This window comes from Phalaenopsis equestris, unplaced genomic scaffold (genome assembly GCF_001263595.1).
Source record: "Phalaenopsis equestris unplaced genomic scaffold, ASM126359v1 Scaffold000654, whole genome shotgun sequence".
Classification (NCBI taxonomy): Eukaryota; Viridiplantae; Streptophyta; class Magnoliopsida; order Asparagales; family Orchidaceae; genus Phalaenopsis; species Phalaenopsis equestris.
In genome coordinates this window covers 192,384-212,494 of record NW_018165094.1, presented here as the reverse complement: position 1 = coordinate 212,494, position 20,111 = coordinate 192,384, and the positions used below count along the sequence as shown (strand labels likewise).

The following is a 20,111-nucleotide window of genomic DNA, read 5'->3' as shown; positions in this document are numbered from 1 at the left end:
AAAAATTGGTGTTTGTAGCTCCTAAGGCAAGGAGGAGTGTTGGAATATTTGCTTAGGACTGCCTAAAATTAAGGAATTAGTTTTATTTTCTTTAAATCTTGTTTTAAAGCTTTGATTTCTTTTAGCTATTTTTATGGACGTTGATTAGGGAGCATTAATTACTTTCCTTTTTCTCTGCTTTGTATTGGGCAGCAATTTAAAATATATGTGCTGCCGTTTTTTTTAAAATTAAGAACAATCAAGCTTCTTCATATTTCTTTCTCCTCTTTCTCTTGTTCAAGAAACCTTCACTTTCCTATGAAGTGGCCATACTACTACTGTACTCGAGAATGATTTCAAGAAGAGAGGGATCATGATCTCTACCTTTACTCTTCCTCATAGATCTTCCATATCTATAAGTTTCCACACTCTCAACACTTTAACAACTCCCCTCACTCAACAGTAAAGTCCACATAGCAGAGAGGAAATGTACAATCACTCTTTTTGGGAAGAAAATCATTTATGGTGAAGGGATGGCAAATTTTTGCTGCCCAAAGTAATTTTGTCCACTTTTTAACATAAGGGAAAATTTAAAAAGGCATACTTAACGGCACTTTTGGCAGTAACTCCTTTGTATGGTACAATAATAGGACAATCCACCCGTCTATTTTAGGATTTTTTATTGCGTACAGACACCAGACGTAAATTTGTGTCTGGTGTCCGATCAGAACAGTCCAAAAAATTTGAGTGAGTCCCACTCTAAAAATAAACAAAAAAAAAAAAAACAAAAGATGTATTACAATGGCCTTGATTGGAGATGCAAATTTGGGTTCGGTGTCCGTATGCAATAAAAGCTCCTATTTTAGGCATTTGTCCCCATTTGGCAGCTAAAAATTATTTAACGTTCTAGAATTAAACAATAGCGCCATGACCCCATATTTTACCATATTCAAGCCTGCTTAATAGTGAAGGTGCTGACGCAGTGCTAACAATGACTTTATAATAACCCAGTAACCATGAACATGGCACCACGACGATGGTTATTACTTCACAATGCTAAAACTCTAAAACAAAAATGCCTTCAACATAGAGAGCTATGTGTCATGACACTAACCATGTGCCACAATTCTAGAATCCTGATAAAAAATGCTAAAGACAAATCAGAGAAATAAGCTTAAAAGCGAACTAAGTGAGACTTTTCTATCACACAAGAAGCTCGATGCACTCCTCCACTTCAACCAACCAACTTAAATTCTACTAATAACATCCCCATCTATATCACCATCACTTTGAATAATTGACCGGAGATATCTAAACCTTTCACACCTTAGGATGATTTGATTGCCCATAGTTACAACTCTGCCGATTTTATGAAAGTTTCTTGTTACTACATTTTGATGATACAATTCGAATATAAAAAGCCTCAGCAAAAGACCATAAGACAATTAATTGATCTCTGAATCAGATTGGGCATCTCATGGGGAACGGAAGCATTTTTTTTTTTTGCAGAATATCACCTTTCACTACAAATACTGAAATGTTCAGTATCATGTTGCCAGCATGCATTGAACTGCGGGATTTGTTGTTCTATTGAATATGATGCTTCAATAACCCTTGTACCCAGCAAACATACGTGGAATTTGGGACCTTATGAATTTGTTTTATAAAATTTGCTTTATACAATATGCCATAGGAATACCGTGGATGGTACTAAGTACACCATTTGTTAGTTTTTTCAGCGAGGATCTGTAAATCTCTTGTTGAGGAGCTTAGAGACAGTTAGATCTGCTCCGCCGAATCCATCCATCACAGCTTTTGCTTTGTCGAACTCGGCACGGGCAGTGGAACTGCATGCATATGGAATAGAAAAGTAAAGCAAAGAAGCAGGATATAAAGAATTAATCAACTTGGAAATTTTCTGAAACAATTTTACAGAGACTAACAAAGCATAAAGCAGTCTGACACATCATATATTAAAAGCATGTTTGGGATGATTTTTATTTTTGCTTTTTTTTTTTTAATTTTAAAAAATTGGTTAATTTAGTGATTTTTCTAATTGTTTATTATTTCTATATTTCATTTTATAAATAAATACAGTTTTTTTTTTCTAAAAAAAAAACTGAGATATGTTGAATGTTTAAAGAACTGTAGACCGTAATGATCGATGTCGCCAATGTTGGCAAACATCACCATCTAAGACACCGTAGGCACCAGCTGTTCCCATTCGCCAACAATCACTTCCATCATCACATAAATAAACTTAATTGATTTTCAATAAAAGAAATGTATTTTAAAGATATTGAATCTCTCATTTATTTCAGTCAAAACATAAATAAAAAAAATACAAATAATAAGTAAAAAATGATCTCAAATAATCTCTAAGATTTATAGAATTTTATATTAGAGCCGTTCAAGTATTTAAAGGACTTTATGAGCTTGAATTATTAGCATCAATTGTTGAATATAAAATGCATCACTCCACTCGTGGCTAAAGTCAAAAAGCTAAGCAATAACAATGAAAGGAACTGTAGATTGCATTGATAGAAAAAGTCCACGAGATAAATAAATGTTGTCAATGTGGTGCTCGCTGCAATTGAATTTCATAAGAGGCGTCCCGAATGTTGGGAAAAAAGAAAAGAAAAGAAAAGGCAAGCATTATGTAAAAGGTTCCCTCGACCATCTTATTTTTTCTTCTTTTTTGGGAGAATCCTTGAGCTCCATGTTCAAAAGTTATAAGGCCACAAGGAGAGATGTAAATACAAGAGCAAACAATGGAGGCTTGATAAGATTTTAATAAGTGAGGAGAAACATTATTGTAATAGGTAGTTTGAGTTATATTAGGCTTAAATAGATTGCTAAATGAGTGTTTTAAATCTTTAAATACCTTTCATTGGGACTATTAGGCTATCAATAAAAAATAAACCGATCCCCATGCCTTGAGATACTCCTTTTCCCGCTCCTGAACCTCACACTTTCTAGAGTTACCGGCAAACTAGATGGTCATTTATCACAATTCAAGCAACAGGGCAGCCAAAAGGGTCTTCTTGATTTTGGTCTGAGTTCAGAGTTGAATCAACATGTATCTAGTATTTTAGTTTCGAACTATACTTATCATGGCCACTTTCAAATAAATATCTTGTGAATATCCTTATAACTGGATTAAATTAAATAGTACTTAGCAACGCTGTTTGCAACTTACAGAAATATATAATTATGTATGTTATGTTAGCCAATTTACGCTAATTAGTCTTTAAATTAGCATTGAAATAGTTTACCTGCTTCGAATAACAACACTAGATAAGCCTATCCTCTCAGCTCCTACTAGACCAGATTGGCTCCCTGCAATGAGCACACAGTCTTGCACTGGCAGTCCGATGTATTCAGCGCCAGCACGTAATGTTGCAACAACCAAATCAGTGCTGCAAAATATTTAAATTATTAAAAAATCAAATTGAAGTTAAACTATGTTAACAGAGAAAGATAAGAAAGATGATATTCTTCACCATTATCATTCAACAGGAACATAAGAACATACATAGTAAAATACCAACTCTTTGTGAATACAATAAAAAAATCAAGGCAGCTTACAAATAGGAGGCAAACGAACTTAAATATCTCTCAATTTCCATGCAAGAAGGGAAAGATTAAAAAAAAAAGAAAAACTTGTTTAACGCTGTGTGTGCACATATACAAGTATACACACACATATAAATATAGTAGTAAAATACCAACTCTTTATGTTAACAATAAAAAAAACCGGCAAAATACATACAGAAGAACAAACTAACTTAAATATCTCTCATTGTCCGTTCAAAAGGAACATGATTAAGAAAAAAAGAAAAACTGCTATATGTGTGTTTATCGTGGGAGGCTCTACTAGGGTTTTGATAAGAAAAAAAGAAAAACTCCTATATGTGTGTGTGTGTTTATCGTGGGAGGCTCTACTAGGGTTTTGCCTGATGGCGATTTTCGTCGTTTGCTTCGCTGAATCTCCTACCTCGTTCGTCGTCTTCATCGATTTCGTTGCTACGTTGCGCTTGAAGAAGAAGGGGTTCGCGCCTCATCAATTTTGTCTGCTTTGTCCTTCATTGTGCTCGTTTGAAGAATACTTTCGTCGTCTTCCACCTTGAAAAACCTTCCTTCTTTTGCATCTTCCTCAACTTCGTTGCTTCGTCGTGCTCGAGAAGAAGGGGGTTCGCTCTTCGATTTCGTCTGCCTCGTTCCGTCATCGTGCTGTTGTTGCCCTAATTGTCATTTATTCATTGTTCGCTCTTTCCTCGACTACATTCTTCACTGATCATAACGCCTCGCCTCCTTTAACCGGTGATGGCTTCGGATGGAACTTATACTGCTGCCCTTGCAGGTGTTCATGCCTCAGGTACTCCTAAATCGAGCTTGTTTCCGTCTTGTTTTGTGCTATTGGAAGGTGGCGAGTTCTGTTACATCAAAAAAGTTGGTATGAAGAATAGGAAGTCAGTCATCTTTTTTTACTGAAGCCGAAAGTAATCTGTTTGCTTCCTCATGTCGTCTGAATTTGGTTGGGAAATTCCTTTATGGTCATCCCAAAATGGAGTTGATCCGTAAAGAATTTGAGCTTATGCATTGCTGTGGAGTGAAAAATTGAACTTTTAAATGGGCGGCACAACCTTATTCAACTTAACAATGAAGATACATCACAAAAATTTCTCTAACCCCAATAACACTGTGGTAACCGTACGATCTAGTCCACTGGCCGATGTCACTATAGGCTCCACTATCCCAGCGGACAATCTTTCAACTACTCAACCTCCACATAATGCTGAAGATGAAGGTCCTCTGACTCCTCTTGTGGAACTCTGTTGGTGGTGGTAGAGGAGACTTTTCATACTTCACTAACTCTAGAACCCATCATTGATGTAACGGTTGGCAATCTTGTGGTTGAGTGTCTAGCCCAAGGTGTGCCCCAACTTCAAGTCCAACATTCTACCCTAAGTGAGCTTTCAACTGCGGCCCTACCATCTCATCAGATCTAGCAAGTTGTTACCGTCATTCAGGCACAAATGGCTCATGATATGCAACAGCCTACCCATGCCCGACAATCTTTGGACCAATCGACGCTTCAGATGAGAAATAACAAGTTTACACATCCAAGAAGGAGAAGAATGGTGGTCTACTAGAACTCAGGAACTTAATGGATGATACTTTGGTTGTTTCGGGTAATGGCAGTAGACTTAACCATTTTTTAGCTGACTCCCTACCTAGAACCAGAGGTAAGAGGTAAGGATACATTAGGTCGTTCTCAAGCTCCCATTTTATGCTTGAATCTTCGAGTGTTTGGAAACTTCACTTTTGGAGTAGAATTTTGCCTACGCAAAAATTTTATTTTTTTGGGTATGCATGCACTTTTTTGGGGGATTGTGCAGTCATCTGTGAAACCCAGGTGCTTTTAGGGTAATGGTTGAAGATCTTTCAATCCCTAAAGATTACAACAGCTCTATCACCGTCAAAGTGCTGAAAAAAGCTTCGATGAATGAGGTTGAATTTCCCTCAACCCTGGAGCACTGACGGGGGCTCATCTGAGAGCTGAACATGTTTAATAGGGGAGCCACAAGGGGGTCGAGCAACTCTTTAGTGTGCTAGAGTTGCAGCACAAGGGGGTCGAGCACCTCTTTAGTGTGCTAGAGTTGCAGCCCAAGTGGACGAGTCTTCCCCCTCCTATTTAATTGTTATATATATATATATATATATATATATATTGAGAAAGCACAATGACTAATATATTAAATAGAAAGTATGATACAGATAGATTGTGTGAGAGGGCCTAAACATGACACCCTGCTCACATGATAACCACTACATCAAATGGTTCCAAAAAAAAAATACAGGAAAATACATGAGAGACGTAAAGAAAAATCCAAAAAGTGTCAAAATATTGAGTATCAGGTAGCTAGAGAGCGACCAAAATTTGACTAGCCTCTGCCTCTAGTTCTAGGGAAGGAGCAAGTAAGCTAATAAATTGAAAAAATTAGTGTCATTTTCAGTAGTAACTAATGTATCATCCAATAAATTCCCGATCTCGAGTCGGCCTCCATTCTTCTTCTTCCTCCTAGAATAGACCTGTCATTCCTCATTTGATGATTGGCTCACCTGATCACTGGATTGGTCTAAAGTGTGTCGGACATGTGTAGGTTGTTGAACATTAGAAGCAAAATTTTGTTGTAACAACTGATCTTTTATCGGATCGAAGGAGCACTCTCGTGAGTCTTGGCATGTAAGTGGGTCTTCTTCAATAACAGTGATTGGTATAATCACGTTTAGATCTTTACCTATAGAATGGTGTTCTTCATCTGGAATTGTGGTGTTGGAAAGAGGATCGGGTTGCACCTTCTCAGCTAGAGAGCGACCCAATTTTGTGTTCCCTCTGCTTAAAGAGCTAACTAATAAATTGGCAAGATGAGTGTCATTGTTAGTAGTAACCAATGTATCATCCAATAAATTCTCGAGCTTGAGTCGACCTACATTCTTCTTCTTCCTTCTGGAATAGACCTGTCATTCCTCATCTGAAGATTGGCTCACCTGATTAGTGGATTGGTCTAAACTGTGTCGGACATAGGTTGTTGATCATTAGAATCAAAAATTTGTTGTACCAGTTGATCTTTTATCAGATCAAAGGAACACTCTCGTGAGTCTTGACATGTATCTGGTCTTCTTCAATAATAGTGAGTGGTATAATCACATTTGGATCTGTACCTATAGAATGGTGTTCTTCATCTGGAACTGCGATGTTGGAAAGAGGATCAGGTTGCACCTTCTCAACAGGGATGGTAGGTTACTGATCTTTAGCGACATTCGGCCTTAGATGAGGATACAAGCAATAACAAATGGTAGAACTGTGACCAAACATACTACAATGAGATTAATAAGAAAGGGTGGTTCTATTTCAACATTTTATCAATACTCTTTGTGAGTGGTGTCAATCCAAATCTAACATGAATCTGGTTAAGTGATATCTCTCTAACTAACACACAAGCCGCAAAAGGTCTGGTGATAGCAAGCATAGGACAATCAACTTTGAGTGGTTTACCGTAAGCAGTTGCTAAAGAGCAGTGTGTTTTCAAGTTGAACAGATATAATTTTAACCCAGGAAGCCTTATCCAAACAGAAATGATAGGAGACTCCGTTTTTGGATCAAAATCAACAGTCCACTTCATAATTTTCATAAAAAGGTTGTCAATCTTGGTAAATTATCGAGAAAAAATGCGAGTGTAATCGGCATCGTGAGACAATTGAATAAGTATATGTCGACCGTCAAGTAAGCCAATATTCCAACTGCCCAATAGCTTCATAGCATCAAACTCTTTTTGCATGATCTCTAATTTTGGGTGTCCATAAAAGAATTTCCCCACTAGAGAAAAACAACAAGAGAACGCGAGAGTGTTTGTTTCAACCTCAGTGAGAATAAGAGCAGGCTTTCCATTTTTTTTGTTAAGCTTTTTAATGAAAGTGTGATCATCGCCACCTTCAATAGCGTCGTGGAAAGATTGAGGAGCATTGCAGGACTTGCCAATATGAAATCGTTCTAATGCGTGCTAGATTGTCAACTTTATTGGCTTCTCTCTTTCTACCATTCCACTTAAATATCTGGGGTTTTTTTTACTTAAATGCAGAAAAAGGCGGATTCAGTTTGATGAGATGGTGGAAAAGGTGCGGAAGGTTTTTTTACTTAAATGCAGAAAAAGGAGGATTCAGTTTGATGAGGTGGTGGAAAAGGTGCGGAAGAGATTATGGGATTGGAAAAATAATTTTCTCCTTTGGGGGTAGAATTACACTACTCAGGAGTATCTTACATTCTCTTTCGTTATATACTCTACAAGTTTTCCAACTTAAGAAGAGCACTCTCTTAAGCCTTGAAAGATGTTTTAATAAGTTTTTATGGGTGGGGAATTACATAGGTAAAAGATGGATGCCTTGGAAGAATATTTGCAAACCTCTCTATGCTAGTAGATTGAGGTTCAAATCATTGCCTCATATTGTTGATATTAATGTTTTCAAGCAATGATTTAATTTTCGGAAAGAGGACTCATTGTGGGCTAAATTCATGACTAGGAAATATTACTACTCCACGCATCCTGCTTTGATTAGTTGGCGGTTGGGGGATTTCACGATGTGGAAGAGAATGCTTCATATCAGAGATTGGGCTAAGGAGGGCTAAGGAGTTCATTTACTTACTGGAAGGTGGAGAGTGGAAATATTTCTTTTTGGCATGATTGTTGGTCTCATGTCATGCTTGATATGAGGGATACAAGGTTTTCTAACCTTATGTTTCTGATACCTGGGTAGATGGACACTGGGATTTTCTCTTTCTCCTCAGGCTTCTTGGGCTGGAGCGAGCAACCTTTATTTCCTCAATTCCTATTGAGCCTCAACTGCAAGATATTCCTACCTTGAAATTTCCTGTTACTTGCTCCACTACCAAATCTTTATATTCTGCCTTACATAATTTTCACAGACTCCCTTGGGGAGAAGGTGTTTGGAATTGGGCGTTAACCCCATCTATGTCTTTCCTGGCTTGGCGGATTTATTACTCTATTATTCCTTGTGATGATATCTAAAAGTTGAAGGGTTTGAGACTTCCTCACAGTGTTGCTTGTGTAATTCGACAAAGGAGTCAATTGAGCATATTTTCTTTTCTTGTCCTTATTCTCTTTTTATTAGGAGAAAGGTTGGCTTGTGGTTTGGCAGTATAGTGCATCCGGATCGGAATCTATTTTTTACCACTCTCATTTGTAATCTTGGATCGGAAGCAAAAGGATCGAAAGCAAAAGCACTTTCTGCAAGTGTACATTTACATTATATGCTGGTTTATATAGATGGTTCGTAATGATATTAAACATGAGGGTAAAATTATTCAGAACATGATGGTTTTTACTAATATTATTGCTTATGTTAATAAACTTTGGAGGACGGGTAATGCTAAACATAACTTCTTTTCGGACATCACTTATTTTCATTCATTGGGGTCCACAGCTTTGGTTGAGGGTAGGATACCGCAACTCCTGGTTTTGGTGAGATGGCGGCCACCTCCCAGGGGGCGGGTTAAGACCTCCCAGGGGGTGGATAAAGTTTAATGTTGATGGGAGCTGAAAATCTTGTAGTGTTGGTTGTGGCGGCATTGCTAGAAATCATGTTGGGGACTGTACTCTCTTCTTTTCCTCTCCCTGTTTCTCTGAGACTCCTCTTGAGGTGGAGGCTCGGGCCATTTTGATGGCTGTCATGATAGCTCAAGCTCTTAACTGACATTTTGTTTTCTTTGAATGTGATAATCGCAATTTAGTTGACATTCTTGCTAATGGAGTTGATGCCTCCCGGGATATCCTTTATTATATTAAGAGAATTAAACTCTTAACATCTTAAATGTCTGTCATTTGGAGTTTCATTTATCGAGAGGGGAATAGACTCGCTAATTGGCTTGCTATCTTTGGTAGCACTAGTAATAATTGTTGGGTGAGATCCGTTCCCCCACCTCCTTTACTCACTTTGCTAGTTGGAGACAAGATTAATGCTCCTTATGTCCGTCGTGATGTTTCTTATTAGCATTTCATTTTGGTGGTTTAATTTGTCCTTGACTTGGCCAAACTTTTGGGACGGACTAATAGGCATTTTTTAGGGTTTTCAGTTCTCCTCTCTTCCCCTTTCTGCTGGCTTTTTTCTGTTTCAGGTTGGAATGGACTCTTGCTGTCTAAAAATGGACCCTTGGTTGTGGTTGCTCCTCGACTGCTCATTATCGTCTCTACCATTACGTGGTCCCTAGCTCTATCTTTCGGTTCTGTGGTAGTTATTTATCACTTGTTTAGTTCCTATGCCTTGCTTGCTTTACCAGCTCCTACTCCTTAGGCAAAAGAGGCTTCCTCTTGTGAAACTAGTTTTTTGCTCGGTTTTTATGTTTAACTCTTTCTACCATTACGTGGTCCCTAGCTCTATCTTTCGGTTCTGTGGTAGTTATTTATCACTTGTTTAGTTCCTATGCCTTGCTTGCTTTACCAGCTCCTACTCCTTAGGCAAAAGAGGCTTCCTCTTGTGAAACTAGTATTTTGCTCGGTTTTTATCTCTCTTCCTGTTTTTTGTTTTTTGCAGGATCTTCATGTGGTTAGAGCTCTTCCTGTTTTTTGTTTTTTGTTTTTTGCAGGATCTTCATGTGGTTAGAGATGCAAATGACTTTTTTTTTAATCTCAACTGGATGTGTATGTCGTCTCAGCGAACTCACCGTATCATTGGAGCTATTTTCTTAGATTTTCTGGTGTCATTTATTTATTTTTGGTATACATCTTTATTGGGTATACTTTCTTTTCGATATACTGCTTCTCATATATTTTTGGGTACACGGCTTCCTTTTTCATTTTTTGGTGTGGAGTTGTACTGTGGATAGAGGAACTCCTAGGAACCTCTTCTTTATTTTTACATAGGGACAGCCTCCAACGTCTCCCTTTTTCCTTCTGAGGTTATATCCAACAACAAGAAGGTGCTCCAACTGTAACTCGTCCCAAGGTGGTGTATATCCTTCCTTATTCCTCTTACCTGCTCGCTGCCATCAAACCTGTGCCCCTCCTCTTCCCAGATTCCCTACCGCCAACCCCAAAGATCAGTTCCCACTGCCACCCCAAACCTCTCCACGTCTCAACCTATCACCAGCCCACTCCACTCTCCTGCCATTAACGTAAAGCACTATAGCACCTGTAGCTACTACCGTAATCCTCTCTCTTCATACGATGCTACTATCATAACCCGCTCCAGCACACACTTGCTGCTACCCTCCTCTTCAACCCCCACCTGTGGTTGCCGTAACTCCCTCCAGCAACACTTGTTGTTATCGTAAGTCCTAGCCAGCCATCATACCTATTGTCCAACCGGTGTTCACTCCACCCCCTCGCCTCGCCTCGCCCTAGGAAAGTTTTATGTTTGTGTTGTCCTTTTTCTATTGTCAAGAGTCTTTGTGTGTAACCCTTTGAATTTCAATAATATTTGTCTTTCTATTACGGTTTGCGTTAACTCTGGTATCACCTAGTCTGGATTTTGTGCGTCTTTATTATTTCCTCTTTTTGTTCGTTGTTTGTGACTGTTTATTTAAATTTCTACAACAATATTATCGTTCTTTGTTTGGGTTAACTCTGGTATCATTTGATACCAAAGCTAGTCTAACTCTAGTTTTATCCTAAGATTTCTGGCACTAAAATCACAGTCTACATAGCGAGTTACTGTTTTCATAGCCATAAACTACGGCCTTAGCGGCCCTAGAGGCCCATTATAGCTATTATTGTTGAAGTATCACTGTATATCAACTTTGTAACTCCATCTTCCCCGATTCTGGAGAAGAGTGAAGTCATGAACTTATAATTATAGTGGATTATTTCAACTAATTTAGGCCCCGTGATTTTTCCCCTTTCTAGGATATTTCACATAAAAATCGACTTTTTATTTGTGTACATGATGGATCTTCGTTCAACACTAAGACGCTAAATTATTATACTACCGCAGCAGACTTTCCAACACGCATCAAGCCCAAATAGAAGGAACAATTTGAGCAATGACTCAAGGGCAGCCTGCCAAGGAGTGAGGAGAGGATCAAGTTGTGAATGGAGATAAGGGGATTTCAATTGCCTGTAGAATCAACCCTATAAATTCAATGGAAAAAAAAAACACTAACTGGAGCAATTGTGTGAGAAAATGAGAGTCACAAGAAGGATGTCAGATTTAGGTTAGCTCATCTTAACTATAACATGTTTAACAAATATATTTTACCCATAAGTTAGAAATCATTTAAACATGCTTTAAAGTTTATTTCAAGCTGCTTCCATGATGAATTTATATCAATGTCAAATTCAAGTTGCCTTCTACAAAGTAGATTTGTCACCATGAGTTTACACCGTACTCAAGTTGCCTGTAAAATAGAAAACCTATATGACAACACTATTTTAGAAACTACATCAATAAAATATATCACTAGCACAGAAATGATATTTCCACTAGTACATAGCTAAAGAAAAGAACGCTCACAGAAGGCAAACCTTTCAATTGAGCTTCTATCAATATCAACATTCAATTTCAGAATGGAGGCAACCTCCTGAGCAACTCTTTGCTTCTCCATAGAAACTATCATCACTCCAAAAAAAAATTCAGAAAAAGAGCTTAAAACTTAATGAAGACCATTAAAAAGGGAATATTTAAAGGCTTCGGATCACATACCAGCTTTTTTTGCTTCTTTAGCAAGCTGCTCATCCAGACTAGACGAGACTCCTTTGCCAAGAACAAGCTGTCCATAGTAACTTTGTTGCACTTCCTCCTTGCCAACTACTTTTACTTCCGATATCCGATCATGGCCTAGCTTATCGATTATAGATCTACAATTTTGAGCAACAGAAAAGAAAAAATAGTCATTCTTTTCTAAAACTCTAAAATAATAGCTATCATGGAAGTCAATTAAGGTATCTTTACATTTTGAAATGCATGAATAAAATCCAAAAATAGATCTAGATGAAGTATGAAATAGCACCGCTCAAAATGTCAACAAGCCTTGAATACAGCCGGCTGGAAATGAGCTTCTTATTTAGAAATTATCCAGCAAAATAAATTTAGTTTTCTGCCATCCTTAGCAAGAAAAAATAAAGAAAATACACCTTTTGAGCTCAAAATGGTGATTCCAAAAAAGGAAAATAGAGAGTATAGGAATAGAATATTTGAATACTAGGTTGCTGAAAAAAAGGTAAGATGGTTGGGAATTTACCATGAGAATGGAATATCCATCAATAAAGTGTGTAAATAGAAAACTGTAGTAGGTACAGGAAGAAGTAAAGGAAGTAGAAATTGCAAAGCCAATATGATTAAAACTTAACGATGAATTATATGAACCAGAGTTAACAAAAAATTCAACACAAAAAACATACATAAACCTGATCATACACAGTTGAGATCAGTTTATTGATGATAACAAATTAACAATATTGTGATATGACTAGCAATGCAGTCCATTTTTATCAATTATTGAGAATCAATGAATACTCGAAACTAGAAAAGACTGAATCTTGAATGAATCAGTGGTGATAACCAACATGCTAAATAAGCTATGTTAATTTTTCTGGAAACTTTAAAATAAATTAACGACAGTCTTAACTTGCTAAGGTAAGAAGTGTTTGGCCAAAAAGCTTCAGAGAAGAAGTTTTTTTTTATAATTATTTTTTTTTCATCTAAGTAGATAGCTATAAGGCTAAAGAAGGGCTTGGGGCATGGCTGAACCGGACATGGGTTCAGCTGAGGAGTTTGGTCCAGCAAGAGGTTGGACCGGCCCTCCTCCGGCTCCTTTGAGCGGGATCTACCACTCCCACTCCTACAGACCCCTTCCCTTTTTTGATTCCTACCTATTCTATCCCCCTTACTTTTCTATTTCGTGCTTATTCTACTTCTTGCATATTCTATCTACTAATCCCCCTTATATATATGTGATGTTTTCTTAGGTTAGAGAAAATTTTTGCTTATCTCTGGTTTTAGACTTCCGCCTTAAGCGTGTCTCCCTCCCAAGGGTTGTATCTGACCACGAGAAAGTGCTCCAGCTTAACTCATTCGAGATGGTGACTATCTCCACTTGTTCTCTCTTTCCTGTTGTCGTCCAAACATCTAGCCACCGCACAGGCCTTTAGACCCCTCTTACCGTTGTCGTCCATTCTCCAAGCACCTTCTACCCACCTCACAGACCTTCCATGTCAAACCCCAACTAGCCACCTTTTTAGTGTCGGATGAGGTGCGACATAGGCGGACAACTCGACGGACAACTCGACCAGATTAAATTCTCAACAAAACTTGTCCGAACTTGCAGAATCATAACTCATTGAATGATGAACTAGTTTAACTAAATTTCCGCAAACAAACGTGATTCATTGTATTTCATGATTCATTCATATATATACTCAAAAGCATGAAAAATCATAAACTCAAAATATGATAACTATACAGAGTTGCCAAATCCAACATAAATAAAAAACGTACCTAAACGTCTGTACAAGCTCCCAAACTTCTATAGTGCAAAAATTGTTCAAATCACCCTGGCAACTCACCTTGGTGCTCGTTACCCCCACCTGGAAGGCAACAACGTAGAGTGAGTAACAAGTTCAATGAAATAATCAAGGCTGAAATGAGATCTTATACACAGAAAAACAAATAACGTGCATGCTCAAATGAAACTGTATATATTTGTAAGCACAAATCATAATATGCTAACATAACAAAGAGCATGAAAAGAGAGCAAGAGAGTGAAAATTAAAAAAGTTACATAAACATGTATGTCATAAGCATGAATTCATAAGTATAATCAAAACATGTTCATAAGTTGTTTATCGTATGTAATCATAACAATGTCATTTCATAAATATCATTTCATAATGATGTCACTTGTAAATGTATAGGCATCAACTACTTACATGTCATGTCATCATGGGTCATCACTCTGCCCCAAAATAATTGATAAACGTTGCTCCCCCCTAATATAACAATTATTAATAGTCACTTAGATATCAATGGTTCCCTATGTTCTGTCACTATCTGATCACTGTCATCATGGGTCATCACTCTGCACCAAAATAATTGATAAACGTTGCTCCCCCTAATATAACAGTTATTAATAGTCACTTAGATATCAATGGTTCCCTATGTTCTGTCACTATCTGATCAAAATAGTTCCAGAAATTTATCCCTACCTAAACACCAGGAGTCGGGAATATTACATACCTACATTGCATGCTGGCAATCACTCATGCAATAGTCTACTCATAACATTATTCATAATATTGCTTAGAATAATACTTGTAACAAACATTCATAGACATTTCATAAAGCATAATTCATGTAATCGGACATTTCATGTATCATAGGCATGAATCATATTAAAATGAATACTTTGAAATAATTAATTTCATATGCATATTCATCTGTATAACACTGTCATTGTCGGGTGCTAAGCTCCAAATGTGAAAAGTGGAGGATTTTGTTAAGTAATCGATAATTAATACAAAATTTGTTGAAAAATCATAATATGAATCATTTAAATCCTTGCGTATATATTAGAGCGCCTCTTGAAAGCGATGAGTTGTATAACTTGAATACAATAAAAAGTATGTACGGGTCGCTACACCAGCGCCTGAGTAAAGTGTCGAATAAAGGTTCTCACATTACGGATAAATACGGATAAAAAAGTTAGTTCGTTAAACTAATATTAGCATATGAGCTTAGAATATAGGTACTCTCACAGGTAAATTAATGAGATTAGTTAATATTATGGTTCATAGGAAGATAAATATCTATATCTTATATATTCAAGAAACTAAATAGGTTAAAAAAATACTAAGAAGATTAATAGCTTAGGTTTTATTCAAGAAACTAAATAGATTAAAAAAATACTAAGAAGATTAATAGCTTAGGTTTTAAATTTTGGTATTCAGGTAGGAGTCGCATTAGAAATGGTACAAGTGTAACTATAAATAAGAGTTTGAAAAATAATGCTGTAAAAGTTCTAAAGTTTGTTGTTGATACTAAGATTTTTAATGTTATAAGTGGTTATGCTCCTCAAGTAGGTTTAGATATTGGTTCAAAAGAAATGTTCTAGAATGACCAAAAAGAATTAATAAAAATGATACGTCTTGGAGAAAGAATTTTAATTGAAGGAGATTTAAATAGACATGTTGGTAGAGTTGTGAAAGATTTTAGAATTATTCTTGGTAACTACGGCTTTGGAGTGATTAATGAGGAAGATAGAATCATATTACATTTTTCTTTAACGTATAATTTTGTTATTGATAATATTTTATTTCAGAAAAGATATGAGCATATTATTATTTACAAAAATGTATGTAATAAAACACAAATTGATTATTTTTTTATGAGAAAAAAAAATCGTCGAGAGTGTAACGATTATAAGGTTATTCCAAGTGAAAACTTAATTACCTAACATCAATTGTTAGTTCTGAATTTTAAGATGAAGAGTAGTAAGATAAAGAAGATAAGAAAATATTTTCATAGAATTAAATGAGAGCGCTTAAAAGACACAATTAATTTTGCGAGTAAATTTTAAGATTTCAAGATTTAGGATGTTCATGAAGAAGCGAATGCTATGTTAGATAAAGTAACAAACACTATTAAACAAGTGATAAAAGGAAAATTCTTCACAATTAAAAATAAATGGTGGACGAATAATAATGTGCAAGAAAAAAATATAAGAAATTGTGTTATTAAATTTTATTTAATGCAAAAGCTTAGCTAATTGCGAAAAGCATAGAGTGACCAGTAGGGAGTCTAAGAGGAAAATTTGTGACACTAAAAATTCTACTTTTAGTGATCTTTATAATAGATTAGATACTAAAGATGATGAAATATATATGTATAAATTAGTCAAACAAACAGAAAAGAAAAGTAAGGATTTGAAGGTTGGAACGTCAGAAACAGCCTATGCCTTTGCTAAAAGTGGTAAGGAGTGTCTGTTTACTGAGCAAAATTTACAATTAAAGTGAATTAAAGCGTATTTCGAATTGTAACTAATGTATAGAAATGAACTAGCAAAATAAGTGCAAAGAACTGAGTTTAATCTGACAAAAATCAAAATAACCCTAAAGTGATGAAATACAGTATAATATTCGGACCCAATCCGAAATCGAAGATTTAAAATATCGTTTTGGTGAATATGATTCACCACCACACCTATCGGGGGTCCGACCTCACAAAAAAATTGAAAACTCAAAGGATTCCTGGACACTTTATTTATGATGTTTAAACAAAAAGTCCTGGAATTCAAAAAAGTTAGTTGTACTTATCCAAGAAAGAAATGGACTAAGTAAACTAACAGAAAAGAAGGGTAATATCGTTCGAGAGGAAAACGAACACATTACCGATGTATGAATACAATTATTCCTGACTAATATGGAGAGAGAAACTAGTCCCCAGCGGAGTCGCCAGAATTTGTCGGATTTATGAGTAAAAGGTGTTTTTGTTGGAGAAAGATATTCAACATGGGTGGGTGAGTTATTTTGATAAACTTTTCAACAAATTTTCTGAAAATACATTCGAATTTAGTGATATTTATATCATTAATAATAATAAAACATTTTATTTTTACCGACACATTAGTAAAAAAATTGAGGAGGCTTTAAAGAAAATCATGAGTGGACAATCAATAGGACCTGTGATATCCTAATTGAAGTGTGAAAATATTTAGGAGAACTGGAAGGTTTCTTGGCTTACTAAACTCTTTAATATTATTTTAAAAACTAAGAATATGCCTGAGTGGAGGAAGAGTATTTTAGTCCATATTTTTAAGAATAAAGTGGATTCACAAGTGTCAAATTATAGAGGAATTAGGTTGATAAGTCATGCTAAAATTATGGGACAGAGTAACTGAACATAGGTTAGGTTAAGACGTGATACAAAAATTTCTCATAATCAGTTTGGACTTATGTCAAGCAGGTCTATTATGGAGACTATACATTTATTGAGAGGTTTGATGGAGAAGTACACAGGGAATAAGGAAGATCTACATATGATTTTTATTGATTTAGAAAAAACTTACGATAAGGTTCCAAGATAAATCTTTTGGAGATTTCTAGAGAAGAAATGTGTGGATATGACTTATAGTCAAGTAATTAAAGATGTATACTAGAGCTGTTACTTATGTTCGAATAGAAGGAGGATTGACCAAGTATTTTCTCATTTTAGTTGGATTACATTAATGATCGACTTAAGCCCATATCTTTTTCGCTTTAGTTATGAATACTCTTACTGGACATTTACAGGAGGATGAACCTTTGTGTATGCTTTTCACTGATGATATACTTTTTGTGGAGATAAGACTAGAGAAAGAGTCCAGAAAAAGCTTGAATTATTGAGGTCTACATTGGAGTCTAAAGGCTTTCGTTTGAGTAGATCTAAAACTGAATATATGGAATGTATTTTTAGTAGTAATAGTAGTAGTATGGAATGTATTTTTAGTAGTAGTAGATTTAGTGTCATAGTTGTAACTACGGGTGATCAAATTAGTAAAAAGGGTGATTGTTTTAGATATATTGGGTCTATTGCTCAAAGTGATGAGAATGCTATTAGTGGAACTCAAATTCATTGGTTGAAGTGGAGGAATGCATCAGAGTCTATTGTGTGATAGAAAAGTACCTCTTAGACTGAAAGGAGAATCTTATAAGATAGTGTTGAAACCTGCAATGCTCTATAGAACAGAATGTTAGCCTTTAAAAGAGAAGCATAAAACAAAGTTATGTGTTGCTAAGATGAGAATGTTTAGATAGATGAGTGGCTTTACCCTTAGAGACAAAATGCGAAATGAATATATTCGTGATAGGGTAGGTGTAGATCTAATGGAGAACAACATTAGAGAGAGTCGTCTTAATGGTTTGGTCACATTAAGCGTCGACCATCTGATGATCCTATTATAAGAGTATCTATTTTAGATTCGACTTTTGTTAAGAAAGGCAGAGATAGACCTAAAAAAACTTGGCTTATTGTATAAAAAATGATCTTAATCTATTCTAATTAAGTGAAAATATAACTCTCAATAGGAAGCAATGGAGTAAAATGTTTCAAGTTTCATGTAGTCGATACCACATAGTGGGATAAAGGCTTTATTGTTGTTGTTGTTATTGTTGACATTGCATATTCATTTGTATCATAACATAGCATCACATGTATCGTAAGAAAATTAACTAGCATTTAGGCATTCCAAGCAGGTGTTCATCTACAATATACAAGAAGTCTAAAAGCAACAGTGTCAAATACAGTCACATAAAACCAATAGAAGGTTATTTTTCTTAATTTAGCGCACACATATTTCACTTGACGTGACGGATCAGCTCTACGATGAGTTTGCACACGCTTGTCTCGAGCACGTCGCCTCGTATAAACCTAGGAATTCATAAGCATTGTAGGAATTCAGGAAATTCCAACTCGTATCGTAATTTAACCCCACACATGACTTATTTGCCAAAACATACCTCAAATAGACTATTCAGCATAAATCTGCCCTTCCTACATGCCTATTATTCACCCAACCCTCTCTAACACCTCAAAACTCACTTTTTATTTGCTAATTTCGTATTAAAGACCTTATAGAAGTATGGAAACCACTTTTGACACTTCCAACATAAGTTCAACACCTCTGACAACCACCAAAAATGAAAGTACACAAAAAATGAGGCAAACTTCAAAATAGAAGTGTGAGAAAGAAATTGAAAGTTTCAAAAGACGTGAGAGAGGGATTCGTACTCACCGAAATCACCCCAGAGCTTTCTACTGTCAAAAAAGTTTCAAAAGACGTGAGACTCACCGAAATCACCCCAGAGCTTTCTACTGTCAACCGAGGCTTACCTACTGTGGGTGATGTCGCGAGCTGCTCTGCGATACAGTAATTGAGCACAAAGGTTCTTAAGATTCGCTTGTCATCCCTGTAGTGAGGGAGGAGGAAATCGGGAGATAGGAGGAAAATTCGAAGGCCTTGGAATCTATGCAATCAAAACCAGTGAATAAAAGGCATGAGAGGTCGGTTGGCTACTGTAATCCGTAATTAGGAATATAATAAAGGTTTTAATTAGGTTAAATAAAAATATAACATTCAAATTTTATATTTCCCAATTCATTCATAATTCATGCATAGTGTTTTATTTCGAACTGATTGATTTCATGCGAAAATTTTATAAAGATAATTTAGTTGAATTTCGGGAGATGCAAAATTTAAGATACCTTTAAAATATTTTGAACTTTACCTACTTTTATAAATTTTGGGTATTACATTTCGACCCCTCTTCCTATTGTTGTCATTCGTTCTAGCCTTCCTCCAGCAGCTGCACCGCCTTCTAGTCCTCTTCCTATTGTTGGTGAGCCTCTAGACATCAGTTCCTATTGTTGTCTAGTCCACCGCCGAATTTTCCTGCAACTGTCCCGTCCACCATCCCCTAGGTCGGCTGCTCTCTATCTCCATAGACACCTACTCCTGCTACTGTCCAGTCCATCACCAACCCTTACTCTATTCTACGCCGCCACCATTTGCTGCCAAGCTCCTCCCAGCAGCCCGCCCCAGTCCTCCATTATCCCGCGCAGCAGCCCCGGGTTGTCAGCCACCT

General features: G+C 36.3%; 1 protein-coding gene across 2 annotated transcripts in view; it reads right to left on the bottom strand.

The window, feature by feature from the left end:
* Positions 1–1,283: 1,283 nt before the first annotated feature.
* The window catches only part of LOC110030092, a 50,525-nt gene continuing 31,697 nt past the window's right edge, over positions 1,284–20,111 (bottom strand). For both annotated transcript variants that reach the window (XM_020732657.1, XM_020732658.1), the window contains exons 8-11: positions 12,199–12,353; positions 12,021–12,105; positions 3,255–3,398; positions 1,284–1,826 (exon numbers count right to left, since the gene is read on the bottom strand). In XM_020732657.1, coding sequence (XP_020588316.1) covers positions 1,715–1,826; positions 3,255–3,398; positions 12,021–12,105; positions 12,199–12,353 — 496 coding nt within the window. In that variant the 3' untranslated portion in view covers positions 1,284–1,714. The remainder of the gene's footprint in view (positions 1,827–3,254; positions 3,399–12,020; positions 12,106–12,198; positions 12,354–20,111) is intronic.